Source organism: Dermacentor silvarum, chromosome 4 (genome assembly GCF_013339745.2).
Source record: "Dermacentor silvarum isolate Dsil-2018 chromosome 4, BIME_Dsil_1.4, whole genome shotgun sequence".
Taxonomy (NCBI): domain Eukaryota; kingdom Metazoa; phylum Arthropoda; class Arachnida; order Ixodida; family Ixodidae; genus Dermacentor; species Dermacentor silvarum.
The window spans coordinates 195,810,681-195,822,331 of record NC_051157.2 but is presented as its reverse complement, the minus strand read 5'-3'; the positions used below and the strand labels follow the sequence as shown (position 1 = coordinate 195,822,331).

Sequence of the window (11,651 nt, the reverse complement as noted above, 5' to 3'; positions counted from 1 at the left end):
TTCTCTTCTCTGTGCCACGTCTAAGACTTTTGAGCTTGCTCTTCACAACATATTTTCTTTTACTGTGAAAAAAACATTGATTCCAAATCAGCCTGGCTCTCTCACTGGCCGCTCCACTGTCACAAATCTCGCAAGATTCATGACACAGATCTCCTAGCCGGTACTCCAAAGGGGGCAAGTTGACACCATGTATTGTGACCGCAGCAAAGCTTTTGATGTGTTCAGCCACTCACTGCTTCTCATCAGGCTTACTTGTCAATTGTAAATCTCTTACGCAGTCATCTTATGGATAAATCGTGTTTTGTTAACGTCAACGGCCAAACGTCTTACATGGCAACTTGCGGCGTCCCTCAAGGATCAGTGTTAGGACCTCTCCTTTTTTTCAATTTTCATTAATAACGTTCTTTCCGCCATTTGTCATTTTTCATTCCTTCTATATGCCGATGACAAAGATTTTAAGGCAATTCACACTGTGATGACTGTCGCATCCTGCAGTCTGACCTGTTTTCTTTTTCTAAATGGTGCACAGATAAAACTTCACCTTGAATGCTGCTAATATCAAAGTAATGACTTTCACCCGCAAAACAGCAAGCATTTCTTTTTCTTCTTCAGTATATTCTGTACCACAGTCTAAGGTCCGTGAGATCAATGATCTCGGTGTACGTTTTTATACAACCTTACACATTTCATCTCACACTACGCGCGTTGCAAAGCGGGGTATGCGCACTCTTAGCTTTGTTTGCAGACTATCGAGAGAATTCAATTCTCCTACACCATTCCGCAAGTTTTACACAACAATCTGTTTTATTCAACTCGAATGCGCGTCGGTCGTATGGAACTGCATCTCTAGAGCCAACTGCGACATTATAGATTGGGTCAAGAAAAAGTTTCTAAGCATATATCATCACCGTTTTGCTAACACGTATGCAGGGCGTTTCTCTAGCACTGTTGGATTATTGTCATTGCCCTTACTTCACTGCCGACGTAATCGCACTGACCTTCTGTTTCTTTTCAAACTCCTTCAGGGTATCCTCATGTGCCCCGAATTCCTCAGTTGTATAATGTTTCATATTGCACGCAAGGTCTCCAGAGAAGACAGACCTTTCCATGTTCCTGCCTGTGATAACCAAGACTCAACCTTCCACAGAATACAGTTTTTATGGCGCCCACTTTCATGACCTTGATATTTTTCACAACTCTCTGTTTTTGTTCTTTTCTGAGCTTACGTTGTTTCTCATAGTTTCATATAGTGGTCAACTGCCCTTCTCCTTCTTTTTCTTGTGTATTCATTTTGCGCCTTGTTGTATGCACACTCTTCTTTTCAAGATTATTTTTATTCATTGTTTTGTTTTACTTATGTCCCCTGCCGTTTTTATTTTTTTATTGTGGTATGTATGCGTGCGCCAGCACTGAGACTGCATGGTTGTTCCTGGGCACGATAAATAAAATTATTGATTGATTATTATCATTATTATTATTTCTACGCAGAGCACAGTGACGACGGAGGAAGAGGAGGCTGAAGTCCTCATTTATTTGAAGCGACTCGGTGTCGGCGCGGCTACCCTTTTCCCGTTTTCATCAATCCATATTTAAATAAATGTACCTCATCGTAACAGTTTTGGTGGAGGTGCGGTGTAAAACAACGGTGGCCCCGAAGAACAAGGACGGGCCCACCGCGGAGGCACAATGCTTGGGGCTTCGCCGAAGTTGCCGGATTGATCATCTCGGTCAACCAACCATACAAGCCATGTCGGTCTACCACCTAAGATGGCTTCCGATGGCGACAATTTGCCACCTACTTCCTGCTTCCCGTGGTAGCCCTACATCAAACCCTGAATATTCACCGGAAAACCCAGGAAAAACCAGCATCTGCATCTACCAACAAGCCAGCCGGTTCAATGGCTGGGGTAACACCACCACGCCGAGCAGCGTTGACTTATTCCTCAAGGCAACCGCGTCTTTGGGGCATGAAAAGCACGAAGAAAGCTTGGCGCATGCGTCTCTGTACCATATTCAGCTTCAGAATCCTGAAAAGTGATACTGATATGCTGCAACAATATCAAACTTTTCAGTATTTCTCCGAATACCCTATTTTTGCAATCTTTCTGCAAGCGGATGTTTAGCGTGTTCACCAATATATGAGTGGATTCGAAGGCATTTGTAAAGCAGATTCAGCGAAATCATTGGAAGTACAAAAGTAAACGCCGAATACTTTCACTGCATACCATATTTATGACAAAGCAGTTGCACTGCAATCAAGAACCACTGATGGCAATGTGTCAAATCAAATGAAATCAAATCAGGTTTATTTTTCCATAAAGAAATGGAAGGAGGCCTGGACAAAAAGTGAAAACTAGTTCACTTGACAAAGGCTCAGGCCCCCATTTACATGGCAGACAGCAGTGGTGACCAGGGGAAAAAAGAGAGAAAAAAATGCACATATGGAAAAAAGCACATAGTTATACAATTTAGTTGCAATTATACAAGTATGATAAGAATATAATGAGATGCAACACAGAATAATACAGTAATATAATGTAATATATCACTGTAATATAATATTATTACCGTGATATAATGGGATGCAAAAAATATAAAGCACATAATGTAAATCAATGTGATTTGAGACAATTATACAAAATATAGACAATATAAATACAAGGTTTCCTACAGTTGCATAATAAAAAAGCACGTAAACTTTTGATTCACATTTTCTATGTTAATATTGTTCTCATGCAGATAATTCAGAAGAACAGGAAGAGTGTGCGAAGCATCTGCGTACCATAAGATGTTCGAGAATACGGCACGCTCCATATGTCTGTATTACGTGTAGGGTAAATGTGTGCCCTCAATGTTAACTGAGCAATAGACTCTAGCATCTTGTCAAGGGTGATAATATTTTGTTTGTATTTTATTGCCAGCGTATATGCATAAAGACTTGGAACGGAGATAAGGTTAAAGCGCTCGAAAAGGCGTTTTGTATGTGCGTAGAATGGCTCACCAGCTATGTGTCGAAGGGCTTTCTTTTGAAGCGTATGCAGGCGGTTTATGTCTGTTAAAGTTGTTTTACCCCAAAGAAGCAAGCAATAATTCAAGTGAGAGGCAAGTTCAAGTTCATTGGGCGATAATTAAAACCTTGTATTCTCACCAGTGCAACCATCCTCTATGCACTTTGTCATGACACCAATGGTTGAAAACGCGCCGTGTGTGGTAACGATGCTTGACAGTTCAAAAGTAGACTCTTGATCTCACACGTAATCCATCACGAACACATTGAAAATTATCCGGTGCGCGAAGCACCGCAAACTACGGTGAGTCCAGCGGCCCATCGGAACGGCGGGAAATAATTGCAGCTCACCATTGAAGTGCGTGCGCTAACTGTATGCGCGTAAGGTCCACACTTCTGTCGACGCTGTGTCTCAACAATAGACGAGTCGCCTCGAAGGTCAATATTTCCCATTGTCATCAAATACGCGAGCAGCTGCGCGATCCCCGCTGTGGCATCATCCAAAGCCACCAGGTGGGTAAGGATGTCGCGTTTATTCTTAGCCAAAACGAATGCAGAGATTATTCACTTCACGCCTCCAGCGCGGTCGTCTTGCTGCACCAAAGCGCAGCACTCGTGTCGATGACCCTCCCCTTGCCCAGACCACTCCAGTGGAGTCAAAATTGTGTAGCTTGTGGTCACGGTGTCAGAGTTTCCTGCATAGAAGTTCGTGCACCTTTGTCGCTATGAATGAAAAATCGCGAAGCCAACTCTTGGCGGTGACCTTGACACGTCACTTTCGCTTACGAGAGCATAAGAAGTGCGGAGATCCTCCCCGTGGGGTGGTAGAAAAATGACGGTATTCCGCCACATATAAATGTTTCAGGAAAGTCAACATCTGTGCTCTCTGCGAGGTGGTCTGGGCAGACACTGCATGGTCGTTCTTTTGATTCCTGCCCGCTAGCTTCAGTTTACCATTTCACATGAAAAATAAAAAAGTTTCCTTTCTTCTGCAGTTGAAGAACAATAGTGACATTACATAGAATTTAAAAGCAAAAGACACAGAAATTTTCGAACGCGTGAATGTATTTAAAAAGATATTATGAGCGAGAAGTATGACTGAATATGTGAATGAGCGAAAGGTGTGAAAATGAAAAAAAAGAAATTATTAGAGTGCACCATGCATATCAGCACTTCTTTGGCACAAGGTGGGCGAAAATGTTGGACTAAAACAGAGAGAGAGAGAGAGTAGGCTTTACAAAGAAGGAAAGGGTTATGGTGGAAGACCCTCCAAAGCAGGGCTTGTCCCCAGCTGTGCAAATAACAGCTGCATGGTAGAGGGAATGAAAGATAACAGAATGAGAAAAGCGATAAAGAGACAGATAGAAACGTCCGCACACAAACGCTGACCCAATGGCCTATAGGTAGGTCACATGGTTTCACATATCCATAATGAGCAAACTGACGTGTTCAGTGCCTGCGGTGTTGAACATGGTCTATAAAAATATCCGAGGACCCTGTCCTCTGTCATTTCAGGGTGCTATCGTCCAGTTTTTCGAGAGCGCTTTTCTAGCAACACTGTAACGATGGAGGTTACAGCGAAGATACCTGATCGTCTTCTCGCCCCCGCAGTACCAGTTGTCGCAAGTAGGGCTGTGACCCATTCCACTGCGTAGTGAATGGGCATTCGTGAATACGAGGCTGAGCCGCACAAGGGTCTACTTTGCATTGCGTCGTCGGTGGAAATGAATTGGCACAGATACGTCATAGCTATAAAGACGTGTTCTAATAATTTTTTGGAGCATCAATGTGCCATTGTAGGCTTGCGCGCGAACGAGCGATGCGTCGTTTCTTCATATTTTCTCAATGGTGATATCTGTATACGGTGGGCCCAATGACAAATCGGGCAGCGTCCTCCGCACTGCGATGCCAGAAGTGGCCGCATTGGCCCGGTTAGCACTGATGGATGTTGTGTCTCATGTCGACTGCGTGGTAGATGAGTCTGATGTGTGCGAGTTCTTCCTTGTGAGGTGCGTGATAGAATCGCGACAGAAGAAAGTGCACAGCTGCCTTCGAGTCACAAACGATGGATCATGACTATCGTTATTCACGAACGATTCACTCCCTAGCAGCACGGATGGCTGTGAGTTCTTTAGCCGTCGATGACGTCATATGATGAAAATTCATCATGATAGATTTAGCGGGAACAATCGCTTCAGTAGCTGAGCTTTTGGAGGAAACAGAAACACCCGTATAATCTGAAATCGTTCACTGTGCTATTTTAAATGAAATGGGTGTAATTACATGCAAATTTGTCGCACAGGCACCGGTTAGTCCTTTGCTCCGACGTGTAATAAAAAGACAAACACATTGAGAAGAACAAAACCATAGGGATATAACGATCCCTGCAGAACTAGTTTCAGCTTACAGCTTATATGTCGTAAGCTGAAACGTCGTGAAGCCTGCGCCTGAAGTTCAGAGTCGCAGTTCACAAGATGGATTACCTAAACGTAGTATTTTGTTTCAGTTCATTGTTGCACTTGTGAGAGCCACAATTTACATTTTATTTTAGATTTTATTTTTATATTTATTGTCCAGAACATCCCACATGAAAGGGTCATGTGCATGTATGTGTCAATAAAAGTCGTAACAAGAACAATATCTTCCAAGAAATTTAAATGAAATTTCCGAGATTGTCGCTTCGTCGAGAAGGTGTACATATACACGCTCTGCCACAATTTGAGATGTTTCGGTTGGCTGTGCACCCCAGAGTTTGTCCAACGACAGCATTTTTCTAACTTCCCATTTGTTGAGTTACTAAGCAAATAACAATCAGCCTTTGTATGAACCGTCTGCAATTTTCTGAACAGCTTATTGTGGCAGCCCGAGTATTGAGTACCAAGCGTGATTGAGGCATAGCCGCAAACAGATGCCAGCAAAATATATTTTTTAACAAATCCCTACGACCTAAACTTAATTTTCGGCTTGTGTTAAATGTTAGGTAGATAGATGACTAAAATTTTGAATAAAATATTTCTTGTAGTTTATATAATTGATTACCCTTTGCATACTCGCTGGAATTGAAGCTCACAAAAAGTACAAGTATGATGTGTATCGCGCACGGAGCACGCACAGTGAAGACGACGCCATCCCTTCACCTATACACGAGGTGTTTGCGTTTCCAGCGAAGGCTACCTTAAAACAGTCAATTCTAAGGCCCGTATTCTGAAACGCTCCTCAACTCAGACCATTTCCTTACCTTACGTGAGGAGCCCTTCATGCCTCCTTACCTCAAGGAGCTCCTTCAGGGCTACAGTGTATTCTAAAAGCTTCCTTCAACGTTCCTTTGGAAAGTGCCTCCTCAGTGAGGTAATGTGCGTATTTCACGAGTCTTAGTTCGAGGGTAGATGTGAAATATTAAATAAACGTTCACTTTCAAGCTAGAACCAAGCATATGTGTAATATTTTGTTATGCGCACCGATAAATGTTGACGTGCGCACTGCTATTTTGCTAGGCAGGTGCACATATTGTTCTGCTTTATTTAACTTTCTGCTTTTGCGGCAGGCAAAAATTTTGCTCTAGCAACATTGGCGACAACCTTCTGACCATTTCTGACCACGCTAACCACGCTTCTCACTGCTTCTGACCACGCTTCTGACACACCCAACGCGTCATTTTTCTGACAGGTTTTGATAGCCGCGTACGCCAGAAACATGCCCGGGAAGCTGTTTTACTGCGACGACGAAAAGGACCTCGTAACAGAGCTTGTACGAAAGTACACGTGTTCAATCGAGAACAACAAATCCGATACCGTGTCGCTGACGAGAAAGTTGAAGGCATGGGAAGCTTTGACTGCCGAGTTCAACAGCGCTGAAAATGTGCGGCCGCGCACTGTCGCCCAACTACGGAAGCTATGGGACAACATGAAGCAGCGATGGAAAAAAGAAAAAGCAAAGCAAATAAGGGATGCCATGGCTACAGGTAAGATTGTGCTATATTAGAGTTTGTACTTGTGTTCGAGCCGGTGTCTATCGCAGGAGGTGGGCCGCCGCCGGAACCGATGGATGATCGGCTGTTGCAGATCGAGGCTGCAGTTCCCCATCTATCGGAACGGGTCAACAACCCCTACGATAGCGACCGACCACCATCAAAGCAACCGGGCGATCGCGTGGCCGATATAATCGCCAGAATGACCCAGAGCAACGCGGAGGACAGTGACGACGGTCAGTGACGACCGGCCTCTATACGCAATATTACAGAGTGTGTGTTTCTGTGACATTGCTAGGTTTGATAAATCGTTGTGCTAGCTCACCGGTGTATACGGTGTGTCGAGACAGATATAACGCACCTACACGTAATTCTGCCGAAGCGTGCATTCAATGCTGTTTAACTTCTACTTACGCAACGACCAGTTATTTCATGCAAATGGTAAAGCCTCGCTTTCACTGATTCCCACAGTGTATGGGATCTGTTGTCTTCACGGTGTTGAGTAAATGAAAAAAAGAAACATGCAAGCACAGTGAGGGCAGAAGCACTGTGTCACGTTTGTTTGCATGGCACTGCTTATCCATTGTGATGTTAGCATTATTATGCATACCAGCTACGCTGAGCTATATATATAGTTGGTAGCACCTTCAGAATGCAAAAAAAGAATACACGCATAAGTATGCAGAAGGTCTTTATTCCTTGGTTATTTGTGCGGCCAGTATGTGCATGTTTTATTATGCTGTGAAACCGATACCAAGCAGTGTTATGCATGCGAACAGTAAGATCACTCACCACTTACTGAAATTTCATCTTTCTTAGGCACTGCCTCAAACACGGCGCACCATATCTACATGTAGATAGATGTGGCTGTATAAAAATGTAATTTTGAAGTAACAAAAAAGCCATAGTGCCATAGTAATACTCTTAATCCAAACGTATCCATGTTTCTTTATTGTGTAGCCTTGTGCACGTCAGTTTTTCTGGGCTCTTGAATGCACGAGTAGTATACAAACCACAATGACAGCCAAGTGCAAGACGAAATGTGCAGGGTCCTCTATTTTCTTGTGTATAAGGACCATGAAGTAAGACACTACGACATTCTCCGTGGCCTACCGCTTAGTTTATATGAGTACGATATTTAGCTTCAACTGTAAGCACTTGAGATGGCCAAATAAAGCACAAACAGCGGGCACTGGTATTCAGTCAGTTTTTATTTCACAGTATGACAGAACACTACACAGCAGCATAGATAATTGTCTTTGTATTTTCAACAAACGCATTTTTATTTTTGCAGATCGTACCCTGGAATTAAGCAGCACTGACTATTCGTACATGGATTCTGCAAATGCAAGATCCCCATTACCAGCAGACCCTACTGAGGGCTCATCTGAGCCTGTGCAAGCCACACAGCAAGCCTCTCAGCCGACTCAGTGCACTGCAACCCAGTCAGCGTCGTCGCAAGAAACAGCGGTTAGCCGGCGTGCGCTTTTGCAGCAGACGCTATCCACTGAACTGGACTCCCGGCTGCAAGCATTGCAGGATGAAAGATGCCAAAGAGCCACAGAGCACAAAGCCAGAATGAGAATGATGGAAGAGGAACATGGATGGAAAAGACAGCAATATGCTGACGAGGAGAAGAAAAGAAGTTATTTGCACAGGATGCAATTTCGGCTTCTGAGGGCTAAACCGAAGGTCTCCTCAATGAAAGCGGAAGTTCTTGCCAAGCAGCTGGCCGGTGATGAGGCAAACTAGCTCTAAATAAACAAGTTGTTACAGTATTTCGTGTAATGTTCCATTTGAGCCATTACTCAACAATTATAGATAGGAAACAGGACATACACATTACATAAAACGACGAATGTTTACATGTCCTGTAATAGCACACTAGTGCTGTCATCATGTTATAATGGTCTGTGGTTTGTTCAGTCTATCTCCCCATTCTGGTGAGCTGCAGTGCTCGAAAAGCGTCTCTCAATGAGCCGCCTTCGCAGCTGGTTGCCACGAGGAGTGTCAGCTGGTGCAGGCCCTGGTTCACTTGCTTCTTCTTCTTCATTGCCATTCAACCACAAATCACGCAATTTAGACGCCAGATTGTGAAGTGATGCACATGCTGTTATTATTGCACATGTCCTCTCCTTTTTTGTTTGCAGCTTTGTCTTCAGGCAGCCAAACCGCCTCTTCCAAACTCCAAATGCTCTCTCTATTGAGTTCCTCGTTTTGATTTGGCTCTTGTTGTATCTGCACAAAAGTACACAAAGTTACAGCAGAATTAGTTTAGATAAATCTGTCGGGCTGTCAGACCACAGATGAGCTTAATTATTCGAACTTGCTCTATACAAACAGCTGTCGTACATTCCCATCAAAACTGCATGTTAAGTAGTGCGTTATGGCACTACATAAAGTGCATGGCAGCTTTTGAGCAACATCTAACAAAGGGCACACTTTCCAGCTGCACTGTTTCATGCACAAAGCACTTTTTTAACTGTATATCCTTTAATTCAAGTGGTGCATGTTCTCTATGGCACTCACCATAAGATACATGTACACCGCCAAACTGCACAGAATCAATGGAAGTGATGAAATTAAATGTGCATCCTGCCTTTTTTCTGCAGCTGTCTGGTGGTTTTTCAGGGGTGGCATGAGGTACGGCAGACAGGCGTATCCCTTGTCTTCCAGAAGCATCCCAGACACACTTCTCTGCTCGTATGATGTCATCACACGACTGTTTTCAAAAATTCGGCTGTCATGAACAGACCCAGGCCAACCTGCAACAACATCAAAGAACTGGAGCTCGGGTCCTGTCACAGCCTGGAACAGCAAAAAAAAAATGAAATGTGATTTTAGAAACACTGCGTACCTGTGCCCACAATAACACTTCAACACAGAATGAAGAAAACGTTTGTGACATACATTCATCATCATCACCCTACGTTTATGTCCACTGAAGAACGAAGGCCTCTCCCTGTGATATTCAATTACCCCTGTCTTGCGCTACCTGATTTCTATTTATGCCGACAAATTTCCTAACTTCATCACCCCACCTAGTTTTCTCCCGTCCTCGAGTGTGCTTACCTTTTCTTGTTATCCATTATGTAACTTTAATGGTCCAACGGTTATCCATCTTATGCATTACATGACCTGCCCAGCTCCAATTTCTTCTACTAATGTCAGAATATCGGTTATCCCCTTTTGCTCTCTGATCCACACCACTCTCTTCCTGTCTCTTAACGTTAGGCCTAATACTTTTCGTTCCATCTATCTTTGTGCGGTTAACCTCCAAGTTACTGCCCCATATGTTAGCCCCAGTAGAATGCAATGATTGTACACTTTTCTTTTCAACTACAGTGGTAAGCTCCCAGTCAGGATTTGGCGGCGTCTACCGTATGCACTCCAGCCCAATTTTATTAAATTTCCTTCTGATGCTCAGTGACATAAATTACTTCAGCTATAACTAGCTTACACGTTAAAACGACACGAATAATACACGAGAGGAAATTAATACACAGTACAACAAAACAACAAGAAACACTGCAGACGGGCGCTGGCGCGCCCGTCTGCAGTGTTTCTTGTTGTTTGGATTAACTTACCCAGAAAAACGTATTATATCGTTCAAATAAACTTGTGACATACACGGTCCGCACAGCTACTCATCGTGCAATGGTATTTTAGCTACCTCGACATGTCACTAACGCGCAGAAGTGCGCGGGCGTCAATCAACGAGGTATTTCTTGAAAACAAGTAAAAAATCAAATGCCCACAACTTACCTGCACATTTATCGAGAACACGCCTTTTCGGTTCCTGTAAACTTCTGCATTGTCTCCTCCGGGACTGATAATTTGTACGTGCGTGCAGTCGATGCAGCCAGTTACACCCGGAAAGCCAGCGATATTAAAAAATCTTGTCTTCACGGACTTGACTTCTCCACTTGTCGGCATGCGCACGTACTTGCGGAACAGTCTCGCGCATATTGCTTGCGTCACCTCCCAGATGCTTCTGCTCACAGATGGCTGCGACACGTTTACGAGGCCCCTAACAACAGTCTGCATCGCGCCGGTTGCGTAAAATCGGAGTGCGATGAGGAGCTTCAACACAGGCGGAAGAGGCTCTCCTCTTTTGTCGTCAGTTTTGTTGAGCCGCAGCTCGTTCAGTAGCAGTACAACAGACTGCTTGGAGAAGCGATATCGTGACCGAAATTCTTCATCGCTCTATAGTTCCAAAGGGTTCAACCAATCTCTCAGGTTTCTCGTTGAAGGTGAAGGATAGCGGTACACCTCACCGTACACGAAGTCAGTAGCTCGTAGCGCGAATTCCTCAAAATTATCGACATTGCTGGCAGTGAACGAGCCACACACCGCCATTTTTTTTTTGTTCAACTGGCAGCGGCGGTACTGTAGCGGCGGCGCGTAGGCCGCGGCACCGAAGCCGCGTAATTGCCGCGATTGCCGCGGTGCTTCTAGTGCCATCTGTCGGCAAATGAGAGAATTTACAAAGTGCTGCAGAGAAGCGCCCTTTTAGTGCAAGGAGTGAGGCAAGGCGGAACCAAGGTAGCTCCAACGCTAGCTTAACTTAAGGGAGCTCCAAGGAAGGCCTCAGTGAGGGCACCTTAGTAAGGAGCGTTCCAGAATATGTTATAAGGCGTCCTCAAGCAGATGAGGTCTCCTCAGTAAGGTAAGGAG

At 44.1% G+C, this 11,651-nt stretch overlaps 2 protein-coding genes across 2 annotated transcripts; one reads left to right on the top strand and one right to left on the bottom strand.

The window, feature by feature from the left end:
* Window positions 1-4,912: 4,912 nt before the first annotated feature.
* Window positions 4,913-8,726, top strand: LOC119449157 (myb/SANT-like DNA-binding domain-containing protein 3). The gene is made up of 4 exons (XM_037712341.1): window positions 4,913-5,011; window positions 6,674-6,968; window positions 7,025-7,210; window positions 8,269-8,726. The coding sequence occupies exons 1-4, from the start codon at window positions 4,913-4,915 to the stop codon at window positions 8,724-8,726; spliced, it is 1,038 nt and encodes a 345-aa protein (XP_037568269.1).
* Window positions 8,650-11,335, bottom strand: LOC125944892 (putative nuclease HARBI1). Its single transcript, XM_049666308.1, has 2 exons — window positions 10,740-11,335; window positions 8,650-9,782 (listed from the first exon to the last, which is right to left on the bottom strand). Exons 1-2 carry the CDS (start codon window positions 11,019-11,021, stop codon window positions 9,468-9,470), a joined length of 597 nt encoding a protein of 198 aa, XP_049522265.1. The 5' UTR covers window positions 11,022-11,335; the 3' UTR covers window positions 8,650-9,467.
* Window positions 11,336-11,651: the final 316 nt, after the last annotated feature.